This window comes from Cyprinodon variegatus, unplaced genomic scaffold (assembly GCF_000732505.1).
Source record: "Cyprinodon variegatus isolate N-32 unplaced genomic scaffold, C_variegatus-1.0 Scaffold298, whole genome shotgun sequence".
NCBI lineage: Eukaryota > Metazoa > Chordata > Actinopteri > Cyprinodontiformes > Cyprinodontidae > Cyprinodon > Cyprinodon variegatus.
In genome coordinates, this window is record NW_015150751.1 from 563,234 (window position 1) to 579,182 (window position 15,949).

The 15,949-nt window shown below is 39.0% G+C and overlaps 2 protein-coding genes across 4 annotated transcripts in view; one reads left to right on the forward strand and one right to left on the reverse strand.

Annotated features, from left to right (window-relative positions):
• Positions 1-1,823: 1,823 nt before the first annotated feature.
• On the reverse strand, positions 1,824-9,158 carry proser2 (proline and serine rich 2). Its single transcript, XM_015383946.1, has 4 exons — positions 9,024-9,158; positions 7,240-7,441; positions 4,161-4,425; positions 1,824-4,018 (listed from the first exon to the last, which is right to left on the reverse strand). Exons 2-4 carry the CDS (start codon positions 7,315-7,317, stop codon positions 2,637-2,639), a joined length of 1,725 nt encoding a protein of 574 aa, XP_015239432.1. The 5' UTR covers positions 7,318-7,441; positions 9,024-9,158; the 3' UTR covers positions 1,824-2,636.
• A 2,104-nt stretch (positions 9,159-11,262) lies between these two features.
• Positions 11,263-15,949, forward strand: part of rab3ip (RAB3A interacting protein) — an 18,575-nt gene continuing 13,888 nt past the window's right edge. For all 3 annotated transcript variants that reach the window (XM_015383947.1, XM_015383948.1, XM_015383949.1), the window contains exon 1: positions 11,263-11,394. The gene's annotated coding sequence lies outside the window, so the exon portion shown is untranslated. The remainder of the gene's footprint in view (positions 11,395-15,949) is intronic.

Consider the following 15,949-nt stretch of genomic DNA (forward strand, 5'->3'; position numbering starts at 1 on the left):
AACCGGAGTCCGTAAACAAAATTTACTAAATATACTTCAAGGATTGCTGTAGGTGAACTACAGAGGCCGGAGTCTGAATAAAACACACACACACACACACACACACACACACGTAAAACATTACATGCATTCACAAATGTCAAAGAGAGCAAAGCTATTGATTCAAATGCACAGAAGTACCCCATGATGTATTTCTGGACTGTGTGGTTTTCAGCTGGAGTCCTGCACAGTGAAGCGTCCTTAAAGAGCAGGGTTTTAAAGTACTCCTTCCACATGGTAAAAATGTCCGCCCCACATTCCCTTTGCAGCAGTTTGTGGTTTAGTGTGGGTTGTTTGTCTGAGAGGGTAAAAATACCATCCAGCTCCACAGTAAAGAAAATGTACATCCAGATCCCCGTTTTCTGCACAACCATTTCACTTCAGACATTCATACCCTCTGCTGTCTGCTTCTCCTCATTCAGATATACGTTTCAGTCGTTATAAAACATAAAAGCATAGAAAAGTGCTTAAATTGTCTCCCAAAGCTTTAGTAGGAAAAAAAAATAAGAAAACTGCTCACTAAATTAGTAAACATTCATACACAACACAAAATAAAAGATATACTTTGAAAAGGGAATAAGACACATGCATATCTAAAAGGCACAGCTTCAAATTATCAAACATACAAATAAAAAAGTCTGAAACAAACTTTCTCCAATAAAAAGTTGGTTTCAGGATTTAAAAAGTTCAAACATCCTCAAATGAAAATAATCTCTGACAAATGACGCCTTACAATCTGTTAATTACACAATAATGGTTATTTTGGGGTATTTATTATTAATTTATTCAATTTATGAACAAGATTTCTTTTGGTTGTTTTTCAAGAGATATGATTAAACCTTTAGACTAATCATAATTTGATAAAGGTAGACATAAATTGACAGGTAGAAAATTATTGCACTTTTTAACGTATTTTTTTGTCATTATTAGACAATAATCTCAACAGATCAGTGACCATGACTGTAACTGAAAGGCCAAAGTTAGATGCATAATTCAATTAATTTTGTTAATCCTAAAGTGGAAAAAAACAGCTGAAACTAGAATTTAAAAAGTCAGTACTTAAAATTCAATATGGCTGCCAGTTCCATGTTCACACCTGTTTTAATTTTAAAATCCATCCCAAATACTGCGCCGTATTAACTGCCCCTGTTTCTTACAGGTCTATTGTTTTTTGTTTTTTTAACTGATCATGCTGGAAATTTAAATCTAGATTTTCTAAGTTCAGCTGGAATGTTCTGGAAAGGCCAAATTTGAAAAGTTGAACAAATATGGCTGCTTCTCTATCAATGGCTGATCATATGGTATTGATATTATTTTTACCCCCAAATTTGTTTTGTTTTCACATTTATTAAGTCACATACATTCATGTTACTATTTCTATTTGCAAATATGTTACTATCGAATTTAAGGCATAAAGGTTGTCACTGTATAGCTAACAATGGTTAGCAATGATAGTAGCCTAACTGTAAAAGTGGTAAGCAATAGTTCATTGCTAACTGCTAATAGCAGCTAATGTAACTTAGCTAACCACAGTAAATTAGAGTTTGACTTTTTTTTCTAAGCTAACAAAAAAACAATTACAGGAATGTTCTCGAAATGTTGAATTTGGTTAGCAAGATTCCTGAATCCAATATGGCTGACTCCCTAATAATGGCTACCTCTATCTACAGTTCTTTCCTAATCTTATTTCTCCATGTTTTTTTATTTTATTTTATTTATATATTTAATTGGTCACATATATTGTACTGTAGTTCTTCTGTCAGTAATGAGGCTATACAATTTAAATGTATATATATTGTCACCGCAATGCTAATAGTAGCTGATAGCTATCTGTTGATAGCTTTTAGCTTTATAACGGCACGTTTGTCACTTTTTTCTGACAAGTTTTCTAAACATAATGGTTTGTTGTTATGTAATTCCAATTTGAGAGGTGCATTAACACACCGTTAGCCTTAATTTCCATATATCTAATAAAAGTCCTAAAACAAACAAAAAAAAGTTTCCAAAATTTTAAGAAATACTCTTAATGTAGATCAAAGCTATTGGAAAACAGGTGAATCTGTATAGTTCTGAGAAGTTTTCACCCCTTTGTAGAAAACAGCCTAAAAGTGACGAAGTAGACTTTAGATAGAAGACTGGAAAATGTACAACTAATCCTTTCTCCCATTTTAAATATATCTAAAATTAACCACATTTGAGCTATAAAAAAAGAACAACAAAAAAGGTGAGACATAAAAAAATATCCATGACTCCCCTATAAAGCATTGCCATTTTCCCGTTGTATGTAGGGCTAATTTATACAGTTTCATTGTTGAGACTTAACAGACAATCTTGAACCAGTCGAGATTTGTTCTGGGAAACAAATGTTGGGTATTTAAAGAAAAAAAAGTACTCTCATTTTTTAAAACTAGATAGTGAGGGCCTAAACTGGTCTGTTCAGTACAGCTTCATTCCTCTGTGAAAGCTGGACTGCCTACAGGCACACCTCACATTCAGACAAGAGGTGAAACTTCTTGCATACCATCTCCATTAGCAGAGAGATGTTGATATTCCAGTCCAGCAGGCGGAGACTAAATGGCAAATCTCTAAAAGGTTGATTAAGAGTCTTTAAGCAGCCCAAGTCTCCTTAACGCCTCCCTGCGTGATTCATCCATGGCCCCTCGTCCACAAAACTGAACCGTGATACCTTGGGGACGGAACATGGAGCTTGGCCTCCGCCTGTATTCGGGAGACGAAGCCCTTGCTGGTGGTTTCTGGGAAGGAAGCGCACCGTAGTAGGAATGCCGAGGCGGTTTGGGGGCTGGGTTTGGCGGCGGAAGTTTGACACTTTTAGAATGGCTTTCGGAAGTCCGATATAACCCAGAAACAGGATCAAAGGTTCTGCTCTTTCCTCCATACTTGTTTAACTCAGCAGTGTGACGTTCTGGTTTGGCAGGAACAGGTTCCTTTGAGTCAATATGAGAGCTAAGGATGTCAGGTAGATTGGCTTTGGCCACAGGTGCTGTTCCAGGGGTTATGACCTTTGACTTTCCACCGTATGGACTGTGCTCTATGGTGTTGGATGGTGTGAGTTGAACGTTTTTAGGCTCGGGGCTAGTTGGAGAGATTGGAGGTTCATTCTTATGGGGTATAGAAGCATGGACCACAATGGATTTCCCTCCGAAGCTGTTAAATGCAGGTGAGGTGACCTCAGCTGGAGGAGGGGAAGGACAGTGCTTTGGGGACATTGTTGGGGACGAAGGGCTCAGCTGATAGCTTCTTTCATCGTGACTCCTCAAGGGATGAGGCGGAATTGGTGCCCTGGGTTCTAGACTAGTCTCTGGAGATACAGCTCTGTGGTCTGGACTTCTTAGGGGAACCTGTGACGAGGTGTCTGGTGTCATTTGGAGTGATGCAGCTCTGACCCTTGTCAGGCCCAACTTTGATAGGGCTTCCATCCTGGATTGATCCGGAGCAGGGTCTCTAAAGGAAATACTACGTGATGGACTATTTTGGGCGTTGAGCTCCAAACCTTGCTTAGAATTGTTCTGGACTAGAGGGTGGGAAGTACCTGCCAGGTTTGCCAACATCTGCTCCTGTCGTTCATGCATGTTTACATTAGTCACTGGTTTTTGATGCTCCTTTCCACCAAGAACCACGTTGATGTTTGGGGGATAGTGGCTTGGCTTTGCAGAGGTAGGTGGGCCATGTTTCACCGAATAATTTGATCTGTCCCCTGGGGATTTTTCGCTGCTGTCGCTAAGGCGGCGGAGTAAAGGGGAAGAATGCAAGTTTGAAGTTCCGTCTCCCTGGTTCTCCGCTATCTTCTGGGCAATCAGCACCGGAGTAGGAACACTGCCTGGAGGATGGTAGGAGGAATGCGTATCTGATGGTCCAAAGCTTGCACTTCGTAAAGGAGGGTTATAGTCTGGGGAGAAACTGTCATGCCTTGGCTTTATGTCAAAGTGGCTCTCAGGAGGTGGTACCATATGGCGAAAATCTAGATGTAAAGAGAATAAAAACATAGTTAAGACATAAAATATGGATTCAGGAAAATAATCAGGTCAAATTCAAATTATCACTTACATCTAGAAATTGTGATTGGAAGTTTTTTACCAGAATAAAAACAACTATTTTTATACCTGGATCAGTGGGGTTGAAGATTGGCTCTTTAGTGTGCACCAAGTCTGGTTCTGGGTGGACCAAGTCGATTATATCATGGTTCGGAGCCAGGCCTGGAAGACCGTCAACCTGTTCAACAGCCTGACTGTGGTGTTCGGGGGCCCTCCTCTGCCCAAGACGTTGCTTCTCCTCATCCAGACTCTCTTCCAAAGACTCAATGGTTTCCTCAAAGAACTGGAGGCACTCCTGTTCCTCTGGACTCAGAATATGTAGAGTATTGTCTCCCTGAAGGAAGAGAAAGTAGCTTTAATACTAGAAAAAGCACTTCTGTTAACTAACATATCAATTAGTGATTACCCTCTCCAAGCTAAAAAGGAGCTATGACTGTCTAACACAATTGCTGCATTTGGGATTGAATTAAAACCTGTCTGATGATCCTGAAAAGTATAAAGAGCTCCACCTGCTCTTACTGGGTGTGCCCCAAAATGAAAGTAAGTAAAGACCAATAGATCTAGTTTAAGTAAAGCTAACTACCTGCAACGACCCCCAACCGTACGGCAGAAGATCATTAGAACCGCTCAAAGGCTGCGACCTTCAGCTTAAGCTGGATGATTGTGCAAACAAAGTTTTTGCTGACGACAAGGTTATGAAAATCCTGAAAACAAGATGACTACACATTCTGTTTAGCTTCACAGATACGATCACACAAAGAGACAGCAACACCCAGCTGAAACCAATGCGAGATAAACACCGGGCTGCTGGTTTCAGCTGGAATGAATGACGTCTATTGTAGTGAAGAAGCTCAGGATCCAGAAAACTGCAGCTCAACTGGTTTGACTGTTTGGCCTGTTGATAATGAACATTATTCCCAAAGGTTAACAATGGGAATTACTGGTTAAGCTGGTGTGATCTCCCAGAGCCTGTGCTCGCTGATGGAGTTGTGTAAACATAGAACAGAGTCAAGGTTAAATACAGTTTGGTATATCAGTTCATCTGATAACCGCAGTTTAAAAGGTCCGGGTAATCTGACAGATCTTTATCTGGCTCTATAATGCGGTTTGACTGCAAATTAAAGAAGCTTATGAAAAGTTACTCTGATAGTTAATTTGAATAATTGGTACACTTCTCTATTGTTTTACACGTTTGTTTGAAATTAAATGTTAATCTTAAATGTGGATTTATAGAATCAATGGCAGTCAGTCAGAGAGTCAAAGAGATTAAGTCAGTCTAAAGAACTTATAAGTTCAATTAACTCTGTGAGGAATACAAACGTTCATACATTCTGTTTATTTTGTCAGGGTGGCCGAAAAATTTTATTTTTAAGTTCGGGGTTGATGGGAAATGTCTGACCTTCTGAGCTGAAGTTTTACATTTAAGTTTATTTTAGCTTCATGTCACACAGGAATCAAAACCAATTTTTTTCCAGAAATGTTAGTTAAACACAAACCGCCAACTGCTTTTATTGTCTGTTGCAAAAGGCTAGCAGTGGCCCCTTTCTCTATTAGCCGCCTGGCATGAAGACTCCCATAGACATAAAATATGTTTAATGGAAAAGTCCGGTCGCATTCAGAATTCAAACTTCCGAAAGTACTTTAAATATGAAATTATTACATACTGTTCAATAAATAAATGTTTCTAATTCAGAGTAATTTTCATGTGAATGTGCTTTACTGGAGGCATCCATGTTTGTCAAAGAACACTACTGCCACCTACTGGTTAGTGACATTGTCACGGTGCGGTATCGGCTGTTGATCAAGTCCCAGTGCTGTATCTGGTGTTTGTCACAACGCGCTATTATCCAAGTCATCTTGAAAACATTCTTCTTCCAAATGTTGGCTACATATTACGGGTTTTTTCTCTGGCCAGAAGTTCGATGGCAAATCCTCCCTCTTCAAGTTGGCGATCCAACGACCAACCCGTCCGTGGAGGATCAGGAATCAGAAAGGTGGAATAACTCTTTTTTTCACTTTTACCCGATGTATTCCAGCATCCAGCTGCCATGCACGTGGGCATTGTCAGTTTCACTATAGCTCTGGTGAATTTCAATGGTGAAGTCCTCTGGAAATCTTCAATAATTGTTGTTGATTGCAGATGTGTCTAGTAGTTCCCATTGATTTAGCTTGTAAAGCGGGGAGAATGGCGCTAGGCTTACCGCACCGTGACCTCACTGACGGAAGATGGCAGGAGGGAGGGGTTAAGCCTGGTTTATACTCAGAAACCAGGTCGTCTGCATGTGTTGCAGTTAACGCAGATATACCCCCTCTGCTGCACCTCTCCAAAATTGTAGGTGATCGCAGACAGGAGGCCTCTGATTGGTCAAATCTACATCCGCTCTACTCTATGCGTATTTCCTGGTTGGTACCTTATTGGCTTGTTTTGTTTGTATGACCGCCATTGTGGAAAACGACTGGTGAAGATGGACCAGCTAGAAGAGCGAGGTGCGTAACAACACTGGGACCGGTACAGGTAGTTCGTGATGTGGCGTGGAATAACATAGCGCAGACCACGCTTCAATATTAGACATAAAAGAAAAATATCTGCAACAAGCTCACTGCGATAAACTGCTGCGGGAGGATAACCAAACTCAGTGATCGTGACGAAAAGGATTGATTAACACTAAATTCATTAAATAACATCATTAAATGTATTAGTCTTAGGTATAAATAACGATGCATCGATTATTCCTTGCTAACCGGAGTTTTCCTTTAAAAAAAAAATCGCTGTAGTGTGGGGGTTATTATAGAAGAAAAGAAAGCTTGTCTTCTTTTCCCGCCAAAAAGTAGGGTAAGGTAAAAATAAAAATAAAAAAAAAGAATTCACATCGCTAAAATATTAGATTTTATTTTTTTTTTTTTAAGAACAGATAATATATTATAATAAGCTAGTGTTAAAGGTTTAATTTGCCCGTGTTGTTTTGTTGATAATTGGATAAGCTACCAACTTCTCTTGGCTAGCTATTAGCTAAATTAAGGGCAGAGTTACGTTTCATGTGTAATCAGATTTCTTCTTCATGTAGACTTTTTTTTTCTCTATGTTGTTTCCTATTATGTGAAATTAGTTTAACCCTGTATAAAAACATTGTTTTAGAGTAATACTCACTCCAGGTCCAGCGTTTTGGCTGGTGCCGCCATTGACCCTGTAGTGGAGCTGGGAGTTGCCCTGCAGGTGGACATCCATGATGAAGAGGGGTCAAAGGTCAGCTGGCATTTGGTCTTCTTGTGGCTCTTTGCGTGTCTTTAGGATGAAACCAGAATCGTTTTCTTTTTGTTCTAAATGATCATCTAATCTCGTCTGGGCAATTCTGTAGGCAAAGAAGAAGGAAAAAGATATAAGGTTAGCATACATGTAGAAAACAGTCTGTAGATACTATTCTCGTTATAGTACCCCTTTAAATATATATATTGTATGAAATAGTGTTATATCAAACTATAGTTACTCTATTACAGATGGAGTAATGTAACTAAAGTAATCCCTCCCTGGGATTATGAAAGTATTTGTGATTCCTGGTTGATGGGACAGGTGTTGTGAATGAAACGGTGCCCAGCTTGAAAGAGCTCCTGTGTGTCGCTGAATGTGAGCATTGATGACTGAAAGACATCTTCTGCCTCCATTTATCTGTTTACTACAGTCTGTTGGATTCATGTTCATGTGGATTTAAAGACATTTTAATTAGTGGGAAAAAAATGCAGGAGAAAATATAAAGAAAGTCTGATAAACCAAAACTTAAGACCTTCGTTTTAATGTATATTAAGATTAATAACTTGCCACTGAAAGCAAACTTTACTCAATTGAGATTTGGTTTAAGTTTTAAGCTGAAATTTTCTATCATGACATTTTCTACTTCTACATTTAAAAAATATCTTTAATTAGAGTTTTAATTTGTGTTTTTAAAAGCATAAGTAATATCTGTAGATAATTTCAGAGTTTGATTGTGTGGCAGTAAAGTAGAAGATCAAAGCGTTGAACGACACCATCTAAGAAATATCTCCTCGTTCGGATCTGCAGGGAGTAAAAGGTTTTAACCTTCAGGTTTAATCTTTAACAGCAAACAGCCGTTTATAAGCTTATCTCTGAAAGTTAAATCCGTATCAATCTCTGTTACATAATTGCGCAAAGTGCAGCTTTTCAGTTGGAAATACTTAAAAGGTTTGATGAGTCTTTGTTTGATGTTTCCTGTTTAGCATCCCACCACTGAGGCACACCTGATGGACCAGTTAACCCACAACAGACAGCTGCAGAACAGGCTTCTAATGGGCCGAAACCAGCAGCTTCCTCTCAGACATTCCTCTCTGTCCTTCAGGGAAAGTTCCGGAGAAACCAAATGGTTTCACCCTCAGGTTTGATGGCAAAGTCAAGTAAGAATTAAAATAAATTTAAAAGAAAAACAGATAAGCTGGTTTTACTCAGTGTTTTTTCTATAGTTTGGTTGGTTTTATGGTTCTAAGCACTTTTAAAATCTCAACCAAATCTCAAATCTTAAAGCAACAACTTTTTCAAGAAAAAGTGAATAATTTTAATCAGTTTATAGGAAAGCTGATAACCTGAACTTCCATTTGGCTTCAACACTTTAGGTTTTAAAAGTTTAATATCTCACTTATTGTCACTTTTTGGGACAAACAGTATAAAACATTAACTGTGCCTTTTATTTAAAAGATGTAAACAGAGATAGTTGTTTTTTTGAGAAAATTCCTCATATATTTAGGAAAATCTATTTTACTTTAAAACAGTTTTTGTCCAGTATTTGTCCTTTCACTGCATCATAACAGCAACAATGCAAGTAAAAATAAATCAGTAATCAAATACCTGCTGTTTTTAGGAATAAACTTTAAAATTTATTTGGAAAAATTAGCCCTTTCTCCAGTGCAAAGTATTTAAAGACTCACCTCAAAGCTCCACAGATCTGTCATGTTAAAAGCAGCTGCTGAGACGTGGATCACATTAGTGGATCTTATTGCCCTCTGAGTTCCCTCTCCAGCTGAGCACACATCTTAAACCACAGAGGACTCCACCCACAGGAGGGTGTGTGTGTGTGTGTGTGTGTGTGTGTGTGTGTGTGAGTGAGTGTGTGGTTTCGTTCAGGTGTTCTTGGGAGGTGACTGTGACACAGTGGAAAGTTATTCCAGGCACTATTGAGTTTTCCTGGGATGGGTTCAGAGGCAGTCGGACTTTTGAGTTTTGCCCTAAATGAAACCAAAACACAAGAATTCCTTCCTTTCAAATCTTAGAAACAAAGCTGCAGACGAAGAACAGTTTGACTCACTTTGTTTTTGTTTATTTCTAAGAAGCTGTCATCACAACAAAACATTTAGACCGTCTATTTTATACTTTTAATCCTAAAACTATTCAGTATTAGTAAATAATGATTTAGAAATACTTTCATTAGAGCATTTTCTTCCAATGGAAATGAATCAGTCATCTCACAAATACTAATAATAAAACAGTGTTAAAGTATTAAATAATCATTTAAAACATGTAAAAATCAGAGCAATCACCCTCTTATTATATTGGCAGTAATCAAAGGAATCAAACTTACTTCCAGACTGAGAAAACATCTTTAAACCATAAATTAAACCTAAATTTTCCAGGGGAATGATTCATATTTTTCGTGCCAATGTATTATTCATATGTTTGTGATGCGATTATATAGTTGTTCTCTGCGCCCTTATTCCTGATGAAGAGTGACTTTATGTAAAATATATACAAGAGTCTGAGCTAAATAGTGTGTAGATGAAAACTATGACAAAATGAAATATGCTCATTAATCATTATATATAAAAAAAAAATCTTTTTTTTTAGGCATTTGCACATTTTTCTTCTGTTATTACAATTTGGAGGCATGTAAAATGTTATATTCTTCTTATATTAAAAACCTTGTTTCAAGGCACATTTGTATTTCCACTCCTGGACTGAGTTTTTACTTTTTCTGTGTGGAATGAAGCTGTTTCTCCCTCTGCTTCACGTGTTGCTTTTGTTTTACGCTTATTGAATTTTAAAGATCAATTCTAATGTCATCTATAAACATAATGAACTCATCCTTAACCCCATCTATCAGTGCTTCATCCCTGCTTAATAAAATAAACAAAGCTCAGAGTTCAAACTATATTTCATCCCACAAATAACTTCTGCCTCATTATTTTCATGGATGTCCTCCTCTGCCTACACAAACTTCACCCTACAGATGTTCAATTCTTTAATCCCAAATATAAAACTTAAAAAATGTTATCTTTAAAGACAGCTCTGATGTAAATCTAGAAGGCTTGCAGAGGAGAAGAAACAGCAGATTGAGGAGACTATGCATCATCTGTTTGGATTTACTGCCCTCTGCTGGTTAAAAAGAATATAACACAAAAAAGGGGATTATCAAACCCACATGTTTTGTGCAAAGTTCCTGAGACATGATATTAATATGTATAATATTAACTGCAGATTCTCTGATATAATACTGATACTAATATTTTGACTATTTTGTTTTCAAATCACTAGTCCAAAACTTTTATGCTGAATCCTGTTAAAACCCAATATTTAATTCTATCTTATTTATACTATTTCCTCAAATAACAGCTGAACACACTTAGAATGAATTTTTTTCCTGCACATTACTACTTTATTTCTCCAGTCAGTTAATGAATTAATAAAAATCTGCATGTAGGCTAAACTGCAACCAAACACTAAATTAGTCTCTGCTGGTTGGATCAGATCAAATTAAAATGAAGTCTCAATCTGCTGGGTATAAAATTTGCTTGTTGAAAATAAGACTCCCTCATAAGTAGATCAGCAAGCAAATAAACATTAATATGATATAATTATTATAAAATTATTCTTATTAAATTATGAATACTATAAACATAGAAATTTAAATGTAAAATGAATGCATTTGTTTAATTTCCCTTCAGGATTAAAGTATTTTTGGTCAACAGAAAAATTTTACGATTATTATTTTTTATAATATATGTACACCTGTTTTAGTTTTAACTGTTAAGGAAAAGTTCAAGATATTCAATATTTATTTTTTTATTAATAGATCGGTGACCCTTTTGAACATCAAGGCATTTGCGCTTTTTTTCCAGGAACACAGGAGAGCAGTGAACCAGACCGCCACCTGAGGCTCTATTTCCCCAGGCGTCCCTGAACGCATCCTCAGCCCGTCAGGCTCTGCGTCAACAGCCGCTCCGCCGTGTTTGTTTATTTGTTTGTTTTTTTCGGGTTGTTCCGGTAGGTTACCGAGAGCCAGAGCCGCCGGCGGATGTCCTCACGGTGAGTCTGCGGCTGTCTTTAACGGTTACCGCTGCTTTGCTGTCATTAGCCGGTTTAGCAGAATAATGCAGCCCGCTAGCTCGCTAATAAATGCGGCTAGTAAACGAAGGCGTCGCTTCTCCACAAAATAAAGTGAACTAAAATCTATGTGGTTATTTCTACAGCTCGCCTGTCGTGGACAGATTCGGCTTTCAGGCGCGTTTGGTCGGTGTTTGGTGTCAGGTTGCAGCGGTTAGCTCTTTTTACTCCAGCCGTTAATCGCCTGTTAGCTCTAAATGACGCTGAAGTTAGCCTGTGATTCAGAGCGTATCTGCAGATTTTGGTCCAAATCCAACCTTAAAGAGTCCGTTAAACTTTAATTATTCTACGCTGATCAAATATGTGTTTAAATGCAGTGGGCCATCTGTGAAAGCTCTATCTGTTGGATTAATTCAGTGCTGCATTTATCTCTTAAATCGAGGGTCAGATTTTAAAGTATGTATAGAAAACTGTTAAATATTAATTTAGTTTATTCCTTTTAATTTTTCTAATTGTCACTAGAGTAGTTATTATTGGATAGTAGGTGTGTTGTATAAAAGGTGAAATGGCCCTTTAACTGTGTGCTGAATCAGAAGCTAACTTCAGAGCTGGGCTGCTAGCAGCTGTTAGCCTCTGTGCTAGCTGCCCCCTGAAGCAGGCGAGCTTCTGCTGGTAAACTCCATCTGTCTGGGATGGAACAACCAGAGCTGAGCTCTTGGATGAAAGATGCTTTTTGCCAGAGCGGAGAGTTATGCTCGGTCCAGATGTGAACCCATCAGAACCTCCTCAAACTGCTGGATTGACTTAAGATGCATTGATTTATTCAGGTAAAGTCCAAACCTCTGAGATGATGCTGTGTGCATTTGGAGAATAAATCCCAAAGCCTTATTTAATATCAATTAGCATCATAATAACAAAGAAACACGCCACAGGTCAGGGGATTTGAGGTTTAAAGCAGAACCAGCTTCCAGAAGATGATCCTGACCTTTGAACTCCTCAGAGGTCTGTTCCATTCATCACCTAAACATGGAGAGGATGGAGCAACTGCGGACCTACCAAGACATGCATGTCCTAAACTAATGAGGGAGTCAGCCTGGGGTCCGTGGTAACTCTGGAGGAGCTGCAGAGAATCTCACTGATTTGTTGGCCCCTTAACAGCTCTGGGGTTTATTGCAAAGTGGCAGAGAAAAGCCACAGGAGTCAAGTTGGGGACCCTGAATGCAGGGGGGGGCCTCAGCTTCATGGGGCCCCATAAATCTCTATTTCCATGTATAGTTAATACAACTATTCCTTATTTGTGCACAATAATTATGTTTTTTTTATGAATATCTTTTTGCTAAAATGCCATCAAAACGCTGATAATATTAAGTGTGTCTCAGCCCCCCCCTTCAGTGTCCACCATATTGGATCAGTCCATTTGCTGCACATGTTCAGAAAGGTCCAAACAGACAGCAGCAAACCATTTGAAAACAAACCATGCAAAGAGCAGTGTTGCCAACTTAGCGCTTTAGTCGCTATATTTAGCCACTTTTCAGACCCCTCTAGCACTTTGATTTCTAAAAAGCTCCTAGCGCCAAATCTAGAGACTTTTTTCTGCTACTGGAGACTTTGGAGACAACATCTAAAAGCAGCGAACTCTGCTCTCCAGAGCGAGTAGATTGGTAACCCCGCCTCCTGCTCTCCTCTATCTTGTCTGCTGTCATGATTCATGCAGCTATTATTTCATCCAAATGAAAAATGGAGAACAGATAAGCAGATCATGGCTTGTCTACAGTGAAAAGAAGGACTGGGTTATTTACTTTGGCCTTTTTGGAAACACAGGAAGGAGCAATCAGCTAAGTGAGCTTAGTGCTTGGAAAAAATCTTTCATTCCTTTAGAGACAGCATGAAAAGTCAGCTGAGTACAAAACATAGAGAGGAAAACAAGAAGAAAAGGGACAAGAAGAGAGGGACACAACCTAGAACAGATAATGGATGTCTATTCTATTAACATTTCTATATCTGGAGAATGGGTTCAGAGGGCCCCCTGCCTGTCTTTGCCTAGGGCGCCACATTTCCTAAATCCGCCCCTACCTGAACGCACCATCCACAGGGTGATACATGGTGGTGGCAGCATCATACTAAGGGGAAACCCGTCCTCTGTGGGGACAGGATAACTAACCAGATATAAAATAGATGGTTTAGATCAAAGCCTGCTCATGTGTTAGAATGGCCTAGTCAAAGCACAGACTTAAATCCAATATATTGGTGGAACTTTAACTTTGATGCTCCCAGATTCTTTAAACTCCATATCTGACTGAGTTTTGGGTATTTTGGAGAGGAAACAAGCAGATATTTCAACATGTAAAGGTACAAAGCTGTACAGACAGAAGTCCTGCAGGTTTAATTGGTAGAAAGGTGGTTCTACAAATGATAAATCAGGTGATCTAACTGCTCCGTGATGCCAGATCCAATCAGATCATTTGCTCCTCATGTTCAGCAGTGGTTCTCCAGTAACGGTTTCTGCTTCTGGACCCAGATGTTTGCAGATCTTTCAGTTAGGATTTATTTTTCTTTTGCTTGAAGGACACGATGTTCCCTCGCTGCCTTCGGCTGTTTTCTGGTCCTCATTCTGAGGTCGACTGATGGACGCAGGTTTGGATGAGGGATGAAAACATGCAGTCGACCTGTTATGGCGAAGGCAGGAGCCGCGTGCAGAGAAATGGGATGAGTGCGCGGCGGGCGGCCTGAGTAACTGGATCTGTGATCCGCATCCTTCAGCGCTTCGGGTTACCGCAGGCTTTCCAGGACCAGTTTCCATGGAGACCGGCCACAGGGAGATCAGCAGTCTGCTGTGAGGCAGGTGGTGTTTCACCTGCTGGATCAGCGTCATGGAGGCTGATGGATCCCTGAGTCTCTGTGTTTATGGAGAGTTTAGCATCAGAGCTGCTTTAGGAAAACTTCCCTCATCCTGGAACTTTGTTTGATTTGGGAAAATATAAAGTTTTTTTATTTATTTTTTATCCCTTAAAGTTGGTCAGATATAACAGACTTCAAACCATACATGATGATGTAATAAAAATTAAAAACAATACTCATTATTATAAAAAAAGATGCAGTTTCACTCATATCTTTAAAGGTAAATTATCCTCAAATAGTTAAAAATTTAAAATAGTTTTCCTATTTTATTTAATTGCTGTCAAATCTGATTTTAAAAACCAAATGTATTTAATTTAGTAGATGTTTATTAAATGTAAGAAATAGGTTAAATATAAAATATTTATAAGAAAATAGTAACACAATATTATACTTTAAAACATGATGTTATTGTAGCTAAAGTTTCAGCACTAAATTAATAATAAAACTAATTGCATTGTGATCTTTGTAGCGGGGTTATGTGGAGCAGACCTGAGGAGGGATTAGCTAAAGAACTTTTTTAGTTTTTATTTTTATTGTGAATCAACTTTCACAAGTACAGAGCGATGAAATGAACTCTCTGCATTTAACCCCTCCCCTTGGGGAGCAGTGGGCTGCCATGGTGCGGCGCCCCGGGGAGCAGTGTGGGGTTAAGGGTCTTGCTCAGGGACCCAGAGTAGCAGATCAGAAAAATGCAGAATATTTGAAGCATTTCTGAAATGAATTTTTTCTTTTCTTTCAGTCGATTTGTTTTTCGTCTGAATCTGCTGCAGGAATGAAACCTTTAATGTTTTCACAAGTCGAAGCGAGCGGTTCCACTCCCAGCTGACGCGTTGCCCAATAACTGGGTGTGACTTTGTGTTCCTGTCACATAGCTTAGCCTTTGTTTACATGCAGGGACACTCCCACTCTGTACATGCAGACGGTCGGCTCCAGGTCCGTCAGGCGGGACCGGTGTGGAGAACCCGCCGGTCCCAAAATAGAGCGGCTGTCACTCCGGTTTCCACTTCCTGTCTGTGTTTCTGCTGGAGTTTGACGTTTGCAGTGAAACTGGTTTCGGTTATTAACATTTTTGGAGACAATTGTTTTATTTTCCCCTTTCCATCCCCACTCCTTCCCTAAAACAGCTTTAATGCCTGAGCGACAATAGATCCCTTGTTAGACCTCCTCCAATCATCAAGCTGTGGATTTATTATAGATCTTATTACAGGGTGATAAATCTGACCTTCACCCTGAATACAAACAAAAAGAAACAACATACCGATCATGGTTTCCAGATTAGCTCCATGTGATCATGAGTTTCACCAGATGATGCAGAGGAAGGTCCAGTTGGACTGAGCTGGTTCTTCTGGGCGGCTCTGGACACGTTTGCTGGACGGAGTCCAAACGTCAGGATCCTAAACAGGAAGACTTTGTCATGATGAATAAGCAAACTTAAAAGTTAAAACCTTCAACCTACTGGTCAGTTTTTTTTTTTTCTGATGCTCACCTGTGGAGAGAAGATCAGATCCTGGATTCAAGCGTCTGAAATGAACTTCCTCTTTAGGAGCTTAAAGGAATAGTACACCCAAAACATGATTAGCCTTCATTTTCTACTCACCCCCATGCTGAACAACACTCTGGAGTACTTTTTTGATATCTC

Bases quoted from the DNA above. Each gene is read 5' to 3' on its own strand.
- proser2 (XM_015383946.1), bottom strand. From the start codon at position 7,317: ATGGATGTCCACCTGCAGGGCAACTCCCAGCTCCACTACAGGGTCAAT. The intron at 4,426-7,239 runs GTGAGTATTACT...CTCTTCCTTCAG, and splicing joins GCCAAAACGCTGGACCTGGA to GGAGACAATACTCTACATAT. The intron at 4,019-4,160 runs GTATAAAAATAG...CTTTACATCTAG, and splicing joins CTTCAACCCCACTGATCCAG to ATTTTCGCCATATGGTACCA.